The sequence below is a fragment of the Stegostoma tigrinum genome, chromosome 12 (genome assembly GCF_030684315.1).
Source record: "Stegostoma tigrinum isolate sSteTig4 chromosome 12, sSteTig4.hap1, whole genome shotgun sequence".
Classification (NCBI taxonomy): Eukaryota; Metazoa; Chordata; class Chondrichthyes; order Orectolobiformes; family Stegostomatidae; genus Stegostoma; species Stegostoma tigrinum.
In genome coordinates, this window is record NC_081365.1 from 53,990,143 (window position 1) to 54,013,641 (window position 23,499).

At 39.8% G+C, this 23,499-nt stretch overlaps 1 protein-coding gene across 1 annotated transcript in view; it reads left to right on the forward strand.

The window, feature by feature from the left end:
* Positions 1–14,908, forward strand: part of LOC125457073 (G1/S-specific cyclin-E1-like) — a 48,183-nt gene extending 33,275 nt beyond the window's left edge. The window contains 2 exon segments of the mRNA XM_048540784.1: positions 14,248–14,595; positions 14,598–14,908. Of these exon segments, the coding sequence (XP_048396741.1) occupies positions 14,248–14,595; positions 14,598–14,908 (659 nt within the window).
* Positions 14,909–23,499: the final 8,591 nt, after the last annotated feature.

Consider the following 23,499-nt stretch of genomic DNA (forward strand, 5'->3'; position numbering starts at 1 on the left):
AGGTTTACATCTGCCAATTCATGAGTGCAATTCACCAATTTCTGCTTCAAATGTATTATTTCTTCTATAATACTTTTCAAGGTCACTTTAATGAGATGACTCCATTAAGCTTAAACTCTAAATTGATTGTACTCTATTGCTTTAGATGTTTTAACAAATAATGAATATCTTGGCACTTAGAATGTATCCTTTGGTATAAATGTTATCACGAAATGTTACTGTCACAAAATGTTACTATCACAAAAGATTACCATTGCCTTGATTTCTGTTTTTGCAAAAGCTTTTTGATGTTTTATTATTACTTTATCCGTGCCTGTAGCTTTTCTTGTACTTATCAATTTCAAAGTATTCTTTGCCTCTGATGTCATAATGTTTGGTTAATTGTTTGAAACCAAATCATAAGGGATCTCATCATGAGGATCATTGTGCAAGATGTGTATACATTCTGTCCATCTTTTTATGACTGCATGGCTGCATCTCTTTCAGACAATACATTGCCATCTTTGTCTTCTGTGAACCTATGATCTGCTGTTATCTGTTTTCTTTTATACACCAAAGATTCATCCTTCTGATGCAGTATCTCATTTTGTAATTTATTTTCAGCCCCAACACCTTATTATATCTCATTATATCTTTTCACTTTAGCATCCCTACATGAATATTTTAATTTTCAATTTCATTGTTGTCAGGGGTGTTCCATTTCTTTCCTCATAACTCGACTCCAAGACAGTCAGTTATGTTTCAATTCAAGAAAGCAGTATGACAAGGCTATGTACCGTTGTCAAAATTATTCAATCTGTACACAAGACAAGTATTCAGAGAGTACTGCTCAGGCTAAAAATTGATGATTGGGATATAACAAACTAGCAGGATGTTGACAATACAGTGCTATCTTCAGAATCAAAACGGGCGTTACAAAATATTATAGGTCAAATAAAATCTGGAAGTTTAAAATATGTATTGAGTATGGACGCCAAAAAAGACAAAAACAGTTGCAGGTAGAAGGAATAATTCGGGAAACCTGGAGTGAAGATGGAAATGGATGTGTCTCTCCAGAAAAAGTAGATAATGTAGCCTATTTATGACAAATTTGATAAGAAGATGGTAGGTGCTGAAGTCAGAAGAAGTGTAGCAATAGCCTAAAGTAATTTTATGATGATAAAGCATGTGTTCACAAAAGAACACAAGTTTGTACAAGAACAGTATCTCCTAAAATGTTATATTTCATTGATTTTTCTGTATCCCTCAGCAACCTGGATGATAAGGAAAGATCTGTGGAAAATAACAGCAGCCATTGAAATATGGATGATAAGATGTATGCTTAAAATTCCAACTACAATTCATTAGACAAATGATGTAATTAAAACTGCAAAAGCAAAAAGATTGGAACAGAATGGAAATTTATTGTCATGTGTACTTTTGCATGAAAAGTACAATGAAAAGTTTTATAAGTCACCCCACCAAGGGGCCTACATCAATGTCAGAAATCGTACATAATAATAATAAAAGATTAAGGCAAAGTTCACCAGCGTTCAATTAATGGCTCCTGAGCTTAGGGAAAGCCGACAAAGAAACAATGGAATATGCTAAGACTCAGCTGGGACGACACCGCCATGTCAGGCCACTGGAATACTAGGCCAGAAGCCTCCGCCGAAGAAAGCCGCCATGCTGAACTAAGACCGCCATTGCTGGATGAGACCATATGCCAGGCAGCTGGAATACTCAGACACCAAAGACAGAGACCTCCACATGGGTTAATACTTGCACACCAGGACAAGACAGCCATAGTGTGCTGCTGCTACATGGGAAGATCATCACAATAGGCTGAGACTGTCTTTCTCCTCCTTCAGACGCCCAGGCCTAGCCGTGGGCCTGGAGCCTTGGCTGAGCCTGCATGTCTGGGCCAGGGATGTCAGCCTGGGATCTGTTCCTCACCCTAGGGTTGCTGCCGTTGCAGCCAGAGGTCTCCTCTTTCAGCTGTCACTCATCAGGCTTATAAGAAAGCGAAGAAAAATAAGAGAAAGAGCAAAATCAGAAATAAGATAGAAAAAAGAAAGAAAGCCAATGGAAGTGGACATGCCCTGGGCTCAGTGCCCACAGCTCTGGTGCCATCTGGAACTATAAGACACACAGAAAAAATAATGTCAGTATTGCAGCCACTTAGTCAGAGCTGAAAAATCAGACATCTCTTCAACAGGGCAGTAGTAAGAAGGACCAGACTAGATGTTGTTGGATGATGGACATCACCAAGCAGTTATAAAGGTTCTATGGTGAGTATATGAGATAGTGCAAGCCAGATGAGTGTACCGTACCATGACAGAGATCTCCTGATAGGACTGCAATCAGCAGAGAGAGAGATAGAGAGAGAGAGAGAGCGAGAGAGACAGAGAGAGAGAGAGAGATGCCAGTATAAGAATAATACATAATTTGGTCTTAAATGTTTAGCTGTTGGCTACCTGAAGGAATAGTTCACACAGTCCCATTCATCTCCTCTTTATAGCCTTGCCAATCTTTCCTCTTCAACAGTGAGCCAATTCCCTTTTGAAAGCCTCAAGTGACCCTGCCTCCATTACACATTCAGCCAGTACATTCCAGATCCTAACCAGTTACTTTATAAAAACACTTTTCTGCCTGTCACTATTGCTGGGAGATGAACTAATGAAGCCAGTATCTCAGTGAACATTGCTATCAGTGATCTCTGCTTGTTGTTTCAACTGAGTCCTCTGAAGTTACACTCATCTGTGACCTTGTTCTCTGGTGAGCTGGCAAGCAAACCATTTCTTCCCTGCAGCTTACTCAAGGGCAGTTCCCAAATCCATTGGAATCTCCATCATACCAATAGCTAAGCTGATGGCTGTGAGTGTTAGATTAATTGATGGGGGTTTCCTCATTGGTGCCATGCTGCTGTTGTCAGTTCTCCCTCACGACTCGTAGCTGGGCACACGGCAGTTTCGGGGTACCTGAAAGCAGCAAATCAGAAGTGGAGATTCTTGTGAGGGGAAAGTAGCTGGGAAGCAAGTTCTCCACTGTCACATTATCAGCAGCTTGCTCATAATACCAGATAACATTATAATTATCTACTGTGAGCTGACATGAGGCATCAGGCAGGATTACACTATCATCTCTGATTTTTTTAGTGATGTTGAATACTGCAGGTCTTGCCACAGGAAGTCCCATAATGTGGAGAATCAGCGCTTCTCTATGGCTCAGGGGATGAATGTGCCCATGTCCTCTGTTAGTTCTGCTCTGTTCCCTTCAGTTGTGTGTTACCTCGACCCATGAGAAAGGAAAGAGCATGAGTGATTGTGTTAACACAATTTGCTGTCATAGCTAGGCCCGAAACGTCAGCTTCTGTGCTCCTGAGATGCTGCTTGGCCTGCTGTGTTCATCCAGCCCCACATTTTATTATCTTGCTGTCATAGCTAAATAGTTGGGGTACTGGGAGAGCAACAATAGCTGGTGGGTTTGTGAGGGTGAATTAGAGCATCTGGAAAATAGCAGAATTCTGAGAGCCAAAGAGTGCTGCTGGGTGAGTCACAAGGGTTTGGTACAATGAGTAGTGTGAGATGTTTGTGGTTATGATTGGAAGCAGACATCCATGTGAGGATTTATTCACCATCATGATTGCCTGATTTAATTTATGAGTCTCCTAAAAGCACTGCTGCCAATTTCTTGCTGACAGACTCTGGGCTTTCACTTCCCTGGTGTATTAATGGTGGATCTTGAGAACCTCCTGACCTGCCCCAGGAAACATGGTATATCTACCGAATCCACATCTGCCACTAATACCTCTGCAGCCACATCCATGTACCCAGAAACTTCTGTCTGCCTTTGTGTTCCATTTTCTTATTTTAAATTTCTGCAATGCTATTCAGCATAGCTTCTCTGTAAGGTGGACAGAGTGCCTGTAATAATGGAAGACTGAACGATGAGATCTGAGTACAACTCTACTCAGCTCACTAATCAGCATTGAGTCAACTGAAGCCAGCACAGAGAAAATTCTTCAGTCCTGTTGTGTGTTATGACTCATGGTCACCGTGTCAGCATACTTTTAAGTGACACAGTATGTCACAATACCTTTCAGAGACATGCTCCTGATTTTATCACTGTTTTAAAAGATGAGACCTGAAAGTGGAAACATCTCAGGTACCATCTTATAAGGGATCATCACATGTCAACAAGAGCATAAAGCTCAGATGCAGCCAAGTAACGTAGTACTAGTCCAGACACTTCTGTGCCTGTGAATTTATATTAGTGAGCAATAATAAATGTTTCTTGGATCTTTCAATACCACATTATCCAGGCCTAGTTTCTTATGGCCAGTGGGATAATGTAAGCATTGCTGTCATCAGGCAAAGGAACCTGCCTGGAGGTAAAACCCATTTTGGGATTTCTACTGCCATGAATTGGACTATGTGAGGTGGGAGCAGTAGGACTGCGCATTACTCAGAGTAAATGAACCATGACACCCATGTCTATTAAACAGGTGGACAAGCTTTTAGTCCATCTTGTCTTGCTGGCTGATAGCTGACTGAAGCAAGCATAGTTTTAAATACATATAAAATAAATTGTTGGCTTTGCAAGAGTCCCCTGACACAGATATATGTGCAACAAATATAGCTGGTGAAAAATGCACAGTCCTCATGATAGATTTAGCAATGCTTCAGTTACTTTGCTACTTTTTCAGCTCAGACAGGAACAATTCTGTGATAAGCTTAATAGCAACTGAGGCAGATACTGTCAAATGTCAGAGTTTTCATTTCAAACTACTGGAAGAAGAAAATAATTTGCAACTCTCACTTAAAGATGCTGTTCAAGCTGATCCGGTACAAGAATATTTCTAACTCTTTATTCTTATGAAATAGTCCCTTTTTTCAGCCTTTCACTATATTGTCAAGATTAGAACAGTTGGTGGCAGAGCAGAGTCAACAGGCACTTACACACATTGATTTTTTTTGTCACCGTTTACTCATGGAATGTTTACATCACTGGCAAGTCAAATACTTACTGTCAATTCTCGAATGCCGTTGTGAATGTGGTGGTTAGCTTCTTTCTTAAGCTGCATCAGTCCACCGGGGTTTAAATGTTTTTGGGAAGGGAATTTCATGACTTTGACCCGAAACCAGTGAAAGAACAAAGATTTAGTTCCAGTCCGGATTTTGGTCTGTGACTTGGAAGTGGTAATGTTCCCAAGCCTCTGCTGCCCTTATTCTTCCAGTTGAGTAGAGCTCCTGGTTTGAAATATGCTCTTGAAGGGATTGTGGCAAGCTTCTGCATTGCAGAAAGAATTGACAGCTTACACAGTTCAATTGCTCTCCAAACAGCAATATAAGGGAGAGAAGTAAATTTAAGTGAAGATATTAACCTGAGCTTGAGACATTTCAGTGATATGAAGCTTTACTGTTTCAAATTTTGATTTATTCTAAGTGACATTTAAGCTTTCTGCAAAACAGATTTCTCACACATTCCATTGACAACCTAATGATTGCAATGTTATGCAATTTTCATTCATTACATTTCACAATGCAGCTGTTTATAGTATCTGCAAAGAATGGACATGAGGCTTTGCAAAGTCCGTGTGCCTTTACATTTTGTTAAATGATGGATTAAACAAAATGCCGGTAGAGAACTTGAGTGGTTGTTAAATCCTTGGAGATGCTGAAGAGGAGATTTTCTGGAATAATTCCAATGGTGAGGGTTTTCAGTTATATGGTGAGATCAGTGAAGCTGACAATGTTCTCCTCACAGCTGAAAATGTTGATGTGACTGTTCATAAAGATGATTAAACGACAAACTATTTTCATAGGGTCAATAAAGAGAAGCTGTTCCTTCTGCCGGAGAGTTGGTAATCTGATGCCACATATTTAAAATAACCAGCCCAGGAACAGAGGAATTATGCAAATAAATTATGTTTTGCAGATAATTGTTCTGGAATGTATTGTCCTTAAAGTGTAAAGGAAACATTCAATCGTAACCATCAAAAAAGAACCGGACTCTTTGCTTCTTACATGAATCACCACCCTTCTAGATTGGCTGGAACAAAGTTAGAGAGCTTTTGTATGTTGTTTTGTTAGCGTTTTAGCTCAGTCTACCACTTTTAGTGTTTAGTTTTAAATTGCCAAGTGTTGGAATGTCGCTAGATTGGAGAGTCATAGCCTGATGCAGATCCAGGCAATCCCTTCGTCATTCTATATCAAACCAGAGGGGGACTTTTGATATAATTCTGACCTCTGCTCCCTATGAATATAATTTCCCTGATAGTAGCAGTGAAGCAAAGAATCACCCCCATTGTGATCAGAGAATACCCACTGATTGTGAGAAAGCGTTTGCATTCAAGATGTTAAACCTCATTGAGCAATTTAAAGATATCAAGTACTACTGCTTTAATTTTGTGCTGGGTGTCAGTGGAATTATTTCATTTTCAGTGTAGAAGTTTGATAGCATCACTGGTCAATTCAATGACATTGAAGCTAAATTAGGGACTAGGGAGTGCTTTGTTGTTGCATAGAGGCTGCATCTCTTTGTCAATCTTCATGGTTTTCGTAAGCCTGAAAGAAATACTCACTAATTATCTTTGTCTCACATTAAATCTTTTTCCCTCTGTTGTTTCTTCTCAAGTGGACAGCACATGAATTTAGAGGGCTGAAATAGATGAGCAAAGCAGATACTAATTCCTTGACAAGATGTTTGAAAATACTAAGCATCTTTGCTGTCAGTGTCTGTAGCTTTCATCTGGGCACAAAGGGAAAATGAATAGACTTGAATGGAAGTCTACGTACATCGATCCTATGGATACACAACATATAGCCCTGATCACTATAGTCTGGCATTCGTGGAATCATAGAGTCAGTACAGTGCAGAAAGAGGGCATTCGGCTCATTGAGTCGGCACCAACTCTCCAAACAGCATATCACCCAGACCCAAGCCCCACAACCTATCCCGTAACCCTACATTTCCCATGGCTAATCCACCTGATCTTCACATCCCTGGCTACTACAGGCAATTTCGCCTACTCATCATTGGATATTGGGAGGAAAGTGGAGCACCTGATGGAAACCTACATAGCCACAGGGAGAACATGCAAATGCCACATAGACATTCACCCAAGTCTGGAAACAAACCTGGGCCCCTGGTTCTGTGAGGTACCAAAGCCCTTTGTGCCAATTGTGGTACAGTGCTTATAAACAATCATACGTCAGTTTTACTGCTTAGAGAGTGCAATATTTTAAAGTATAATTTATAATACAACATTTTTATTAGTCCTTTTCAAAGAGAAACAGCAGATGTTTATAGGACTGTCACAGGACTGACATATTTTACAGTTTCGTTAGCGCTGGCTTATCAACAGTCAGTGAAGCAGTCAGAATGTAACATAACTCAGTTTAGCATTAAAAGTACTAATGTGGCTAAAGATTTTATCATAGAAAGAAACTCAGTGGAAACTAGAACAAACCATATTATAACTGAATAATATTTGATCTAAGACTAGCAGAACAGTATTATTTTCTCATGTATTATGTACCAAAATTCACCAATTTTGATTACTACCAATTGGTAATGTTTGATTTCTAAGTGTAGCATTGTTTTTATTCTATCATTCATTCAAGGGATATGAGAATTACTGGTAAGGCCAGAATATATTGTCCATCCGTAATTTGCCTTGAGAAGGTTGGAATTAACATCTTGAACTGTTGCAGTCCACTTGATGCAGTAGTGTAATATATTGCTGTCCACTTGCTTGAATGCGTGAGATTCTCATAGCACTCAAGAAAAACAATAGCACCCTGGAAAACGTGGTGGTGAATCTCAACAAATGGTTGCCTGGTCTGGCAGTTACCCACACCATTGTCCTGCCATTCTCAGACTCCAATCTGAACTATCAACATCCTTTCTCCCCTAGCATTCCAATCTCCCTACTATTGCATACATGCTTCCCCCTCCACACTTCAGTTCAGCTCTGATGAAGGGTCATCTACACTCAAAACTTGCTTTCTCTTCATAGATGCTGCCTGACCCGTTGTGATCTCCAGCATCTTTTTGTTTTCAGTTCACATTCCAGCATCTGCGGTAATTTGCTCCAGCATTGACATTCCAGAATTTTGATCCAACCAGCCAACGTCACTACAGGAAAGCTGCCTGATGTACACAGCCCTGCGGAGGCAGCCAACTTAACTGTAAAGTGTATTGAATGGGCTGGGGGTTAGTTGCTGGAGTGAGCTGATGCCATGTAAATGCATTGCTATCCTTTATCGCACATGACGTAATTGGTGCTCAGCGTAGACACCAACTATTGTGCCTCACTATAACTCCAGGAGAGGTGCCAGTGGACTGGAGGACAGCTGTTGTGACTCAAACTTTCAAGAAGAGTGGCAGAGATTACCCAGTGAATTACGGGGTGGTGCATCGCACATCTTTGGTAGAGAAATTACTGGAGAAAACTCTGAGGGACAGAATTAATCTTCAGCTGGAGAGGCAAGGTTTGCTAAGGGATAGTCAGCAAGGCTTTGTCAGAACCAGCAGAGGTCATGCCCACAAATTTGATTGAATTTTTTGAGGAGGTTACCAGGTGAGTAAAATGGGGGTGGTACAATTTATATGGACTGGTGATGAAATTTATATGGACTTTAGCAAAGCTTTCGACAGTCGGAGACTGATGAGTCTATAAAAACACATGGGATCAAGTGGTATTTGTCAAGTTGGATCCAAAATTGGCTTAGTGGTAGGAGACAGAGGGTAGTGGTTGAAGGCTGTGTGAGTGGAAGCTGGTGTCTGGTGGCATACCACAGGAATCACTGCTGGATCCATTATCATTCGTGATATATACCAATTAATGTGGGTGGCTAACAAATAAGTTTGTGGATGATATGAAGATTGGGTGGATGACTGACAGTGAGGAGGAAGGTCTTAGGTTACAGGAGGTTATAGACAGATTGGTTAGATGAGCAAATCAATGGCATTTGGAACTAAAGGGCTGAACTTTAACAGAAGTAAGTCCCAACTGTGCCACGATGATATGAGCAGGGTTGCTGCTTTGCGAGGGGCAATCTTGATGGATAAAGGATGCTGGCGGTTGCTAACCATCCTGAGATGTTGGGGAGTTCTGGCGAAAATGGAAGCATAGAGGAGCAAGTGGCAACCGTGAGCCACCAGGTATCTGCTTTCATGTTAGGAATTGTTGCTGTCTAGTTTCTCTCCGCTGCCTGGGAAAATAGCAATTTTTAAACAAAAGAGGTGAGATTAGGTAATAATGAAATGTTAATGTTTGCCAATCGCCCACTCACTGTTTACTAACAAGATCTTTGTCTCAAACTTGGATGGAAAATTGAACTTTCTTTCCAGAGAGAAACCTTCCATGAAACTCCCTGATATTGGCTCTTAGCCAGATTTTGGAAAAAAATCAACCCTAAGTCTCATGTGAAATGTGAAATTATTCTATTGGTAAAGTTTAAATATTATGTAAATCTAAGTTCTACAAGCTGTTAAAAAAATCAATTTTTATCAGAGCACAATGTGTTGAGAATTCTTAAAACACAAATCACAGGTTTATTGAAATGGCTTTACAGTGTCATCCTGTAAGCGATTGAAAATGTAGATTACAGTAGAAATATATACATATAATTCTCAGTTGGCTTCCTTGTCACGTAGGCTACTTGCATGATCATTTTTGACTTCTAGAACATTTTGACTGTTTGTATAGGTATCTAAAAATGTGTCCACATGTATTCCTGCATATTCACATATTGTTTCTGACATTTATGTGAACAAGAATTGTGTTTTTCAGGATGACTAAAGACAGGACCAAGATAAGGACACCAAAGCGTCAAATTTTGTGATGTATGATTACAGAGCAGCATGGCATTACCTACACCCCCTGCTCCCCCCAAAATGCTTTCTCTAATACTATTCTTGACATTTACCTTTTATTGTATGTATCTTTTAAATTTTATCTTGCATATTACATTTGGTACATGGAAGATGTATTGTACCAACAGATACCCTTAAGTGTGATTGTTATCTTCACTGTTGAAGTTTTCACGCTGTGTGACAAACAATAGTTCTTCTAATATTGACAGAGAATATTACCCTATGATTATTCAGTCCTGGATCTCAGAATCTACTCAATATTTTCTGAATTTATTAAAAAAAATCATTCATGAAATTTTTCCAATGACTGAAGTTTCTAATGTCCAAATATTGGCTTGAACAATGCATTTTCATAAAAATAAGTATTACATGATAGTATAATTTATCAACTAAATTACAATTTTTTTATTTTCATGTTTTAATTGTGCATTCTGCCAGAACATCTTTCCCCTCAGAAGATTGGATATGGACTTTTTGGTTCAATTTAGAGCTCTAAATTTAAACTCCACAAAGAAAGATAACAAAAAGTATATTGTTTTTTAAAATTCACACATGGAGCATCAGCATTGCTGGCTGGCTGGCAATTATTGCCCGTCATAATTGCCCTTGAGAATGTGGTGGCGATGAACTGCCTTCTTGAACCACTGCATTCTACATGCTGCAAGTTAACCCACAATTCCCTTAGGTAGGAAATTCTAGGATTTTGACCCTGTGACAGTAAAAGAGTGACAGTATATTTCCAAGTCAGGATGGTGAGTGACTTGGAGGGAAACTTGCAGTTGGTGGTGTTCTCATGTATCTACTGCCCTTGTCCTCGAGATGGAAGGTACTGTCAAAGGATCTTTAGAAAATTTCGGCATTGTTTCCTATAGGTAGTAACACGGCTACAACTGAATTTCAGGGATGACGGGAGTGTATGCTTGTGAATGTGGTGCCAGTCATATGGCCTGCTTTGTTCTGGATGGTGTTAAGCTTCTTGAGTGCTGTTTAGAGCTATGACCATTCAGACAAATGGGGACTATTTCATCACACTATTGACCTGTGCCTTCTAGATGATTGACAGGTTTTGGGGGCTTGGAGGTGAGTTAGTTGCCATGAGATTCCTTGTTTCTGAACTGCCGTTGTAACCACTGTGTTTATGTGGTAAATCCAAAGATGTTGATAGTGGTGAGTTTAGTGATGGTAACGCTACTGGATGGTAAGAGTGATGGTTAGATTGTCTCTTATTGGAGTTGTTAGTGCCTGGCATTTGTGTGGTGCAAACTTTACTTGTCACTAATAGACTCCTTTGAATGTGAAAGCAGGTCCTCCAGCCCTTTGAGTCTACACCAACTCTCCAAAGAGTGTCCCACCCAGTCCTACCACACCCACCCAATCCACGTAACCCTTCATTTCTAATTACTAATCTACATAGTCCTCACATCCCTGGATACTATCAGCAATTTAGCATGACCAATCCACCTAACCTGTGGGAGGAAACCGGAGGAGCTGGAGGAAACCCACGCAAACACGGTGAGAATATGCAAACTCCACATAGACAGTTGACCGAGGGTGGAATCGAATTGAGACCCTAGCACTGTGAGACAGCAGTGCTAACCACTAAACTACCGTACCACTCACTTGTCAGCCTGCCTGTACTGATTTAAAACTTTGGAAAGTTTAAAAGCAGAAAAGAGCCGGAATGCTGTCCTAAAATAAAGAACATTTACAGCATGGTATAATGTAAGAGGTTAATGTTACTTGGCCAATTAATTATACAATTGGCTTTTAATTAATACATATTAATTATTAAGAAAAAAGGACCTTAATAACTTATACCATAGTACTGCATTGTTAACAGTTGTTCACAGTGCTGCAATACTTCTGCAATAGCAAAAATCCTAGTACGAAAATATGAATTTTAGATTATGTGAAATTTATAAAGCAATATATTATAATATATTTGTCATTGAATGTGCAGGTGGTATAATGGGAGGCATGAATAAAACAGGACTCATTTGGAAGCTGGTGTTCATAGCAATAGAATTAATTCTATGATAACTGACAGATCGCATTCCTCAGCAGTGCAGTTGTCTATTAAATCTTCAAAATATCATAATATCTCGTGTTTTTCACTATACATTTTCTGCTCAGGGTTTTAGCCCTAAAACACTGTTATGCCTTAAGGACCTAATATTGGGGATTCCATAACCTTAACTGCAATGCCTTTGTTGTTGAGAGTATTAAGATCTCAAAAACTGTCCAATATAGTCAGTAATTTTACTGTTGCTCATTGGGGTTTAGAAAAACCATTACATTTGATCAATTATTACTGTTGTCATTACTTTTACAAAGAAACGAGAAAGAGAAAAGATCTTCCTAGTTTATGCTCCTCTAGGGGGTAATTGGCAGTAATGTAGCTCCCATTTATAATTGCTACTGCTATGCTGCATATTTGAGAGCGTTAATTCATTTGACCACAATACCGTTGACTCCAGAACTGTGCAGCAGCTGAATAGTGTTAATACAATGAATGGCTGATTAATTAACTATTGCTGAAAGAGATAAATCTTTGAGGATGGTGGTAATATTTTGCATAATTACATTTTTATACAGGTACCTTTTTTTTACATCTTTACAGAGAAAATGTGAAACAAAGACTTAGAATAGAATCATAGAGTCCCTACTGAGTGGAAGCAGGTCATCTGGACCGTTGAGTCTGCACTGACCCTCTAAAGAGTATCCCACTGTAGGGATTCTGGTTTGCGATCAGTAATCTGCTGAAATAGGTAGTTCAAATCACCTCCAGATCCCTGGTTCTGACACTGGACTTAATTTGGGGATGTGAAGTGAGGAAGGTAGTAGGCATGTATATAAGGGCAAAGAATCTCTGTGTTTATTAATTGCAAAGGTGAGTGTATCACAAGGAAAGAAAAGACAAAAGTAATAAACAGGGAAATAAAACAAAGGTGAATAAAAATACAAGAGTTAAAAAGGCAAATTCAAAACAGTAAGCTGACACTATCAGTTATTAGCTCAAACAAAGTTGCTGGAAAAGCTCAACAGGCCTGGCGCCATCCACGAAGGCAAAAACAGGGTTAACGTTTCAGGTCTGGTGACCCTTCCTCAGAACAGATGGTGGCTGGGAAAACGTCAGTTTATATGCAGAAAATAGGGAGGTGGGTGGGGTAGGGAGTAAACAATAGGATAGAGCCCAAAGAGAGAGAAAGACAGTTGGACAGACAAAGGAGTTGCTAACGATCAGGCTGGGAGGGCGTTGCTTCACCTGGAAGGTATGTTTGGACCCTTGCATACTGGGGAGGGAGGAGGTAAATGGGCAAGTGTTGCATTTTTACCGGTTGCAGGGGAAGATGCCATAGGGCTGTGGGGAGGTGTGCTGAGGGTGAAGGAAGAGTGGGCCAGAGTGTCCCAGAGGGAATGGTCCCTGCGGTAGACAGACAAGGGAAGGTAGGGGAATATGTGTCTGGTGATGGTATCATGCTGGAGGTGGTGGAAATGGTGTTAACTTAACACAGGCTAATTACTATTAGAAACTAAACAGTGGTTTCAAAATGCAGACATTTTAATCAGACTTCCTGATCTTGGGTTTGCCCTGAACTGTCACTAGCCCACCTTTCCAACCCTGCTAGCTAGTTTGGATTCTTTCGGTCTTGAGGAAATAGGCTCACCACTGGAGATAAACATGACAATGAAATACAGCTGGGGAGTTTTGAGAAGATTTGTAGCTCAGGTTGAGGTTCTGGATGTGAGTTTGCTCGCTGAGCTGGAAGGTTCGTTTTTAACTTTCATTTGTTATGTTAAAGCATTTTCTTAACTTCAGACTTTGAGGTATAAGAAATTCACCCATAATCTGTTTCAGGATTGCAAATGTTTGAGATCTTCACTTGAGCCCACAATGTTTTTCTTACTGCTCTGAGGAGAAGTTAAAATTCCAGAAGGCACAGGTGAACATCTACTCTGTTCCAATAGTGCCTGCTTTGAGAGAGCTTTATCCAGTAATGATAAGCTGTTAGAATGTGTCTGTATGTTGTGCAAATCTTCTGGACCGACACCTTCCAAATTTTTGAGTTTTATATTTCCCAGCTCTCTCAAGGCCATTGCAAATGGAACCATCCATTTCACACATTCTTCTATTTCACTCCATTCAAATCCTGAGACTTTGTGAACTAATTCACAAGAAGAAAAGTGATACAAAGCTGAGGCTGCAGTGACACCATATGTGAACTCCAAACATTTGAAATCCAAGACACAGAGATCCAGTAGCTCCATTACTTGAACAAACATTTCTTGGGGGTACTGTGGTATTAATATTTCATACATTTCCTGCAAATATGCAACTTGCATGTAGATGTTAAGCCAAGACACAATTGTTATCGGGCACAGATTACACTGGAAAGCGAAAAGCCGACGTTGCCATTTGTTTGCAAGTCTTGGATGAAGTTACAGAAGTGCAGTCTACGAAACCATACGAAAAGGAGGATTGCTGGACTACTGTAGCCAACTGTATGAGTCCATACAGACTACATTCAACATCATGCACAAATCTAGATGACATGGTTACATCAAATTCTACTAGTTGTGTGCAGTACAGGGTCAAAAATGTTTTAGCCACTCCAACTAGAGCTTCACCATTACCAGCATTGTGCTGGGGAAATCATGAAGAAGTATGGAATATCCTTCTGAAGAAGGAGCAGGCTTACTTGAGAGACAAAGATGTTTTCCAAAAGCATCCACCTTGTAACCTAAGATGAGAGCTATTCTTCTTGATTGGTTAATGGAGGTTTGCGAAGTCTACAAGCTACACAGAGAGACACTTTATTTAGCCCAGGACTTTTTCGTTAGGTTTATGGCAACACAACAAAATGTTGTGAAGACTCAATTACAGCTTATTGGTATTTCAGCTTTATTTATTGCTGCAAAGCTAGAGGAAATCTACCCAACAAAGCTGCACCAGTTTGCCTATGTTACTGATGGAGCTTGCACAGAAGAAGAAATCCTTAACATGGAACTTGTTGTTCTGAAGGCTCTCCGATGGAATCTGTGAACAAACTTACATCCAAATACAGCTGGCTTTCACACTTGCCAGTGCCAGTGCTTCACTGAAGACTTTGGATGGAGTTCAGTCTGGTTTGAGAACTTGGGTTTTCTTACTTTGTCGTGGTTCTATGAGCCAATTTTCACCTCAGGATGTGTCTGAGGTCTTGTCGGTCAGGTCGGTGGTTTTCAGAGGTTGTCGGTCATCAGATCTGCTGGTCATGGTTGGCTGCTGTTGGTTCCCCTGGTATGGAACAGCTCTGAGACAGTAGGTTTCAGGGAGATAGCTGTGTGGAGAGTTCTCGGGGAGAGTAGCTGCATGGGACCCCTGTTCTGTTGGCAGCTGCAGGGATGGCTCTCCTCTCCCACATGAGGGTCAGTAGTTACACAGAGATAATGGCAACTGCAGATGCAGGAGAGTCCTAGATAACAAAGTGTGGAGCTGGTTGAACACAGCAGGCCAAGCAGCATCTTAGGAGCACAAAAGCTGACATTTCGGGCCTAGACCCTCCTGAAGGGTCTAGTGATGTGCAGGTGGTTTAGCCATAGGAAATGCAGTCTTATAAGAATAGGGCAGAGGAGTCAGCCTGGGTGGTGTAGGAGTGAGCAAAACTCCTTGTCATTTAGAATACTGGACCAAAATCCCTGGACTTTTAACAAAAGTTTGAAAACAAAAAGAAAGGTGGCTAGGCTATGGTCTGGAATGCACAATCACAGGGACAATTGTCTGGACCAATGGTTCAGTGAGGAATGAAATTCACACCTCAGCCCTAAAGGGTCAACGAACCAGACATAAGGCAACAACTTCAGACTCTGGGACTCTTCAGAGGTACCAAGGCATCCAACTTCAATTAATTGTGATCAGAGATAATGGGAACTGCAGATGCTGGAGAATCTAAGATAACAAGCTGGATGAACACAGCAGGCCAAGCAGCATCTTAGGAGCACAAAAGCTGACGTTTCGGGCCTGAGGGTCTAGGCCCGAAACGTCAGCTTTTGTGCTCCTAAGATGCTGCTTGGCCTGCTGTGTTCATCCAACCCCACACTTTGTTATCACCTTCAATTAATATTCATTTGCAGAAATATTGGACATTCCACTTAATCAAAATACATTTACATCTACTCTATACTGTCAGGAAGCGAATTCGCTACAAAGGGGACAACAGAAACACAATGTCGAACACAGATTTGTGAGCTGATAATGGAGCACACAGTCTGTATAACTTTTCTGAAGAACGGTCCTGACCCAAAACATCAACTTTCCTGCTCCCCTGATGCTGCCTCGCCTGCTGTGTTCCTCCAACTCCACACTGTGTTATCTTTAGCTCCAGCATCTGCAATTCTGACTATCCTGTGTAACTACTGAGATAACAAAGTGTGGAGCTGAATGAACACAGCACAGCATTGGACACTACGGCAATTTAGCACAACCATTCTGTCTAACCTGCACATCTTTGGACTGTGGGAGGAAACTGGAGCATATGGAGGAAACCCACACAGACACGGGGAGAATGTGCAAACTCCACACAGACAGTCACCTGAGCGTGGAATTGGGCTGGGCTCCTGGCTCTTTAAGGCATCAGTGCTCATCACTGAGCCATCGTTCTGACCCTCACTTATTCCCTCCAATCTACAATAGTTATTACTGAATTGCTGGAAAATATATTGATTGTGTTTGTGAAATTGTGGTTTCTTCATGTTCTTAAAGGATTTAAATCCTTATTGTTATTTAAAATCTTCTTTTGTCTTGCTTTTAAGCCACCTACGTGATATTGACTTTCAATAAAGCAACCCATTATATTACACGTAAGCAACAAAATCTGAGCCTCAACTCTTTACAATTTACATCAATGATTCCAAGGATGGAGGAGTGAAGGCATAGTAGCTAAATTTGCAGACGACATCAGTATAGGTGGGGAAATATATTATGAAGAAGACATCAGGGATTTGCAGATGGATTTAGAAAGGTTTAGTGAATGGGCAAAAATTGAGTATAATGTAGTGAAATATGAAGTTATTCACTTTGGCAGGAAGATTAAAAAAGGAAGAGTATTACTTAAATGTAGAACAACTGCAAAATTCTGAGATGAAGAAGGGATCAGCTGTTGTAGTGTTTTTTTTATTAATGAGATGAGGACATCAATGGTTATACCAGAATTTATTGCCCATTCCTAATTGTCCAGAGGGCAGTTAAGAGTCAACCACATTGCTGTTGTCTGGAGTCACATGTAGACCAGACCAGGTAAGGATGGCAGTTTCCCTACCTAAAGGACATTAATGTAGTTAAAACCACACAGAATGTTGGGGGAAGTGGATTTTGAATCTTGATTGACTAGTTCCACAGATAGCTCAGGTCAGTATAAATTCTGTCCACAATGTCAAATAACTTCTAGAGTGTGGTACTGCAGGTGCCTCAGAAACACCTAACAAATTGAAATTACTTAAATTGAACATAATCACAAAAGTCAGTATGAAGGTACAACAGGAAATCAAGATGATTATCCATGAAATTTTAGTTCTATTTCTGACTGCATAAGTATTGCTTGACCTGCTCAATTTACCCAGTATTTTCTGATTTTATTACAGATTTCCAAAATCAATGGTATGTTGCTTTCATTCACATTTATTTAAATGAGCAAATGGAAATCCAGTTGCTACAGGTCTATGGTTTTCTGACGAATCCTCATTTATATAGACCTCTTTGATCTTGCCTATTGATTCCCAACCATGTTCACTGCCTCCCATTTCTTGATCAATGCAGCTTACCAACAGGAAAATACTTTAAACAAACTTGACTGATGTTTTTCACTTACTTTGTAAACAGGAAGTACTTACCAACAACACCAGTTCGACAAACATTATATTCTCTTGCATACTTTCATTTCTCTAATAAAAGCCCTAAAATCTTCAACATGCAACTCAAATCTCTGAAACATAATCCTGCATTAACTTCTTTTGTGATGGCCTTTTCTAGCTCTTTCGCTCTTTAGATATCTTGCTTTTCCAATGTGTGAAGAGCACTTTTCCAAGTTCTTACATTCAACCATAACTTATACATCCTGATCTATAAATCTTGCGTTATGCTTTCTGCACTTTCACATTATTTCTAGCAGAAATGGCATACTTTGCAGTCACTTTTGCCCACAATATACTGGTTAAGTGGTTATTAAACTAGTTTACTACCATTTGCAGGCACTTTCCAACCGGATCCTCAGTCACATGTTTATTTAAAGTGCATCCCAATGCACTTAGGTTGCTAGAAAAGACTGAAAGTACATTTGTCATTCTCACATAGGCATTAAAATGTGCCTCAAGATTTTAGTACCATTTAACTCACAGAAAGTTATTTCACTACTTAGTGATTCTTCATGGATGGATGCCAAGCAAATATTAAATTTAACCCAGATGTCAATCGCATCATTTTACATGTGATGCAGCCTTCGAAGATCTGAAAGGAGAAATTTAGGAAGAAGGTAATAATTATAGCAAAAATACTGTTTGAAATAGTCACCTTTGATCTTTCCAAAAATGTATCACTACCATAATCAGCATAAAGCTTTTGCACAAAAATCAGGCTGAAAATCAACCTCTGCAGACTAAACTTTCAGCAACGGTGACTCTTTTGGAATATGTATTATCAGAACTTAGTTGGCAATTCTGAATACTTACCAGCCCTTCCACAAGGAAGGTCATTCTGCTTATTTGTCAACAAATTTTAGCATCTCTACTTCCATATTAGTTAAACAAGTACATTGAGTAAATAGCTAAACCACACAGATTAACAGAATATGAGATTTGATCTATTATCTAGGCTGAAATTAGAGCAAAAATAAGGCATAATTTGATGTCGAAGGGCATGCTATTATTACTTGAACTTGCCTTTGCATGTTTAGGCTTATCATTTTTTATATGGTAAACTACTTGAAGTATGAGCTGATATCATCACAGTGACACAAACAAGTTATCTGATATCTAAGTGAACAGATCAAAGAACTGAATTTCATTTTAACACACCAGTTGAAGCATTATGAAATAAGAATGCAGAGACTGATGAGGAAATGCAGATTGGAAGGGTGATGTCAATATCATATCAGATATTAAAAGGCACTACTGTGTTTGTGTTCCTATAAAGAACAATTCACAAACAGTGCTGGCCCAGAGCTGCCCTTCATGGTTCCTGACATTTGCTCCAGATTTAGTAGACAAGGGATAATTATCAGATCAATTCTGTGGACAGCGTCCTGCAGAAACTATTGGGCAGGGGTGTTTCTGGGATATAGCTCCTCTTTCCCCAGCACCAGGACTGGAGGTCATGGCATCAGACCATGCCAACCTAGTCTGATGTTTTGTCCCAGATCAGTACAGTCTCAGCCATCTGCACAAATTCTCAGATGTGTAGAAAGAAGGTCAATGTCTTTCTCCACTCATACGTGCCATCACCTTCTCCCTGATACTTAACGCTCATTCTATCTCTGCTAATGTACCCTCCACCCAGAAAAGATTATGCTCTATAACTTTTACTATTGGCTGCAAAATCTTCCCCACCTCTTCTCACTCACCCCACCCCCAGACACCATTTGCCCTGCTTGGCCTCTGTGTTGCTCACTCAGGAGACATCTCCAAGCTTCATCACAGGTAACAGCAGTGCTATCCACTTTCATGTCCCTAAATACTTCTTTCATTTCAGAAGGAAAACAGCCTACAACAGGGCAGAAAGAGTTAGGACGGGTAGCATTCTGCCTAACATTTGCCTCCTCACCATTATGAGAAGAAGATCTTGACTTAGATTGACGTGAGCGGCTGACTGAATGTGTTCAAGCCCCTGGACTGATATTGGAGGTTGCCCTTAATTTGCTGTCCTGGGCCCACCCGAGCAAAGACCTTCTGCCTTGACTCAGATTGGCTGTCAACTATGTCAATCTCCCAGGCTTTGTTTCCATACTAAATGGCACAATAATACTGTGAGACTGCTATCTTTGGCTGAGGAGGAAGACGCAAAAAGGCAATGCAAAGAGAGGGAAGGGCACAAAGTGAGTGAATGCTAAGAGATCAAGTGAATAGCCGGAGGTACAACTTGGTCCAGTCCATGATTGGGATGCATGTTGCTGAGCACAGAGTTTTATTTGCTGCAGCATCACAACCCTAGCCCTGAGGTGCAGCATCGTGGTGCAGAAATGTCCTGTAAGTGGATGAGAGATGGGACCTGATGTTTTTCGAGCCTGGCACATGCAGGATGCAGATGTCCCTGGAAACAGTGTACTCATGATTAGTGCTGATAAAGCATGCCCTGTGATATTAGTGCCTGCTGTGCAACATGAAGGTACTTTGGAACAAGTGGCAGGCTGAAGTTACCGGACTACCCAATCTGACTTCTTGGTTGAGTATTTTTATTGCCTAATTTGCTCACGTTTTATGGTATGATAGTTGGTTGCACATTAATTAGGCAAGATTTTCAGTTGAAAATGTCATTAACAAACAATACTCCACCTTAATAGGTAACCTGTTGCTCAGTGGTGATCTCACCTTGATGACCAGAAATTAGTTAAGAGGATTGGGATGCTCCTGATGTTGAGATAGATGTCACTAGACTTCTTGCATGATTCTGCCACATTTCTTGTGATTGCCTTCGATATTCAAACCCCTAAAAGATTCTGCTCATGGTGTCACTCTTGTCAGGGGAGATAATGCCATTTTTGTCTGCAGCCACTTTGATACAGAGAGAACATCTTGATATGGAGGGAAGTGACCCTGCTGCTGATCCACAATAACAGCAATATCAGGCTACTGGACAGAGATGCAATCTACATGATCCATGATGTCTCATCACTGAGAACTCAGGTGATATTTTATAACAAAATCTCGAGCATTAATCTTGTAGTGATGCTATCATGATGGTATTGAAGTTAAAGGTTGAAAAATAAATTATGAACATAATCAAGCTTTGATTAAAAATGCCATTCAGACAGTTTCAAAAGACTGGAATTCATTAGTCCTTGAAATGCAACAAAGGAGCAGAAGCTGATGATGAAAGAAGATACAACTTTATCAGTTTCTTAATTTCTACAAAAAGACAGCAAAATCTCTATCTATTTAGTATCTGTACAGGCCTTACAAGAAGTAATTCACAACTAATGAAGAACTCAGTAATGTATTCAGTATTGTAATATATGAGTTTCATTAGCTCATTCATGCAGAGCAAGATCCATATGCAGAAATGAGTTAACCACGTAAATCTTTGTGTTGTCTGCGGATAAATAGTGAACAGGACACTTCTGTATGCTTGTTTGATTGCCTCAGAAATGTTTATATTCACTGGTGTTAGAAAGCTTCTTCTAATAATACGCGAATAACTGGACTGGAGCTGTCAGACTTCAAGGTAAAGAGAACTTTTTATTCATGATATCACGGAGAATCAATGCTAACAAAGGCTAGATATCGAAGATTCCGCAGCAATGCAGAGTTACAGAATATTTATACCGAGAGACAAACAAGTTGACATGTCAGATAACAATGATCTCACGGTCCAAAGCTCAATGTTCTCCAGAAATCTCATCATCTCCCTAAGCTTTCTTCTTCTGTTAATGTTTAGCTGACTTGCATTTATTTCACTGACTAAGGCAAAATATGTGATTAGGATTTACTCAGATAGCAGTTACTAAGAACTCAGGAGCTTGAACACTTTGAGTTGACACTTACTTTTAACGTTCAGTCTGTCACAGAGTCTTTTTGCCTTTTTGGTACTGATGTTCTCCAACCTTCTACAACATGCTAATTTCTTCCACAACTGGAGACAGCAGACTGAGTCTGTATTAGCATCTCTTCTAGAAGTTAGTGTTGTGATATGTTATACATGACCACTTTGACAGAATGTGAAATACTGGTCCTACGACTTGCATTCAGCCTACAGCAGCAAATGGTAGGAGCCAGACATGTATATCTTGTCTCCTAGATAACATTTTTAGCATATAGACTTAATTTTCAAACAAAGACTAACATTATAATTGAGCCAGTTCTTGTCATGTGATTGTTGCATTTATGCTGAAGAGAAGAATGTAACAGATAGAACCTAAGTTAGTGCAGCACTTCATCCATGCTGCATTGAAATGTCAGGGGGACTGTGTGCTCAGGTATCTTGAGTAACCTACACACTTGTGACTCAGGCACGGAAAGTTACTGTAAGATAAGGTGGTAGCTTAGTATCTTAAGCTGACATACTATTTGACGTAGTTTGCTGATTCTATGCACAACATATTGATTTGTTAATCCTTATTCAGCTGTACTAGGGGAATTCTTGATAAGCTGATCATTTTACTAGGATCTGGACTCATATACTGTGATGCTGTTAAGGCATCTCAAACTACAGCAGTAATACCTGTGAGACATCAGTAGGAGATGTGTGATTGTAATATTAAAGTAAACCACTAAAATGTCAATACTATAAATAAACAAGAACATTTTGCCTCATTTCTGCTTCTGAAACCACTCAATCTAGCTCTTCCAGGTTGGATTTTTATTTCATTGTATTTTTAAACTCAAAAAAAACATTTTATTTAATCTTATTTCCATCTTTATGACCTAAAGTCTCTTTTCCCTCTCCATTGTCCTGCATCTTGCTTTAATTTTGAGATCCACATTTCTTAAATCTTGCCCCAACTGGTTCCTACAAGCAGATTCTTTTTCTTGTTGGAACATTTGAGATCAATGTCTTTGCACCATCAGATTAAGCAGTAAACCCGTGTTTTTGTAAATACAGTGCTCCACCAGTTATCAATAGCCTAAGAGAGCAGACACTGCAAACTAGGAGATATGTTGTTGGCAGTTAACCACATGTTTAGCAGGTATCATTCTCCTCAGAGTGTCAATCTCATCAATCTCAGAGTAAGATTGTCCAAAGCCAGGATTCTGATGAACAAAGTTCTGATGGCACAGTATGACTTAAATGGAAAATGTCTGCTAAGATGTGATTTAGGAGGGATTTAGGTGTTCTTGTTATGAGTCACAAAAGTTAGTACACAGGAACGGCACATAATTAAGAAGGCTAGTGGAATATTTTCATTTATTATAAGAAGAAGTGAACATAAAGTAAGGATATTATATTTCAGTTATAGAGGGCACTAGTGAGACCTCACCTTGAATACCAACTGCAAATTTGGGTTCCTTATTTAAGGAAGGACCTAAATGCATCGCAGGCAGTGCAGAGAAGGTTTAATAAGCTGAAAGCTGGAGTGTATGGGTTGTCTTGTAAATCTAGGTTGAGCAGACTCAGCTTGTTTCCATTGGAGTTTAGAAGGGTGACAAAAACTTGATTGAATATATATATATCTATATATATATATATATAGAATATATTAGATCCTGAATTATCTTGACAAGTTGAACATGGAAAGGATATTTCCTCTTGTAGTTGATTCTAGAACTAGGGGGTGCTGTTTAAACTTAGGCACTGCATTTTAGAACAGAGGTGGCAAAAATGTTTTTTCCCCTCAGACCCAGGACCACCCCTCAGACAATTTTGTGATTTTGGAATTCTGCCATACAATGAATAATTTAACATTTTTAAGGCAGAAACAGATAGATTTCTGTTAGACAAGGAGATTCATA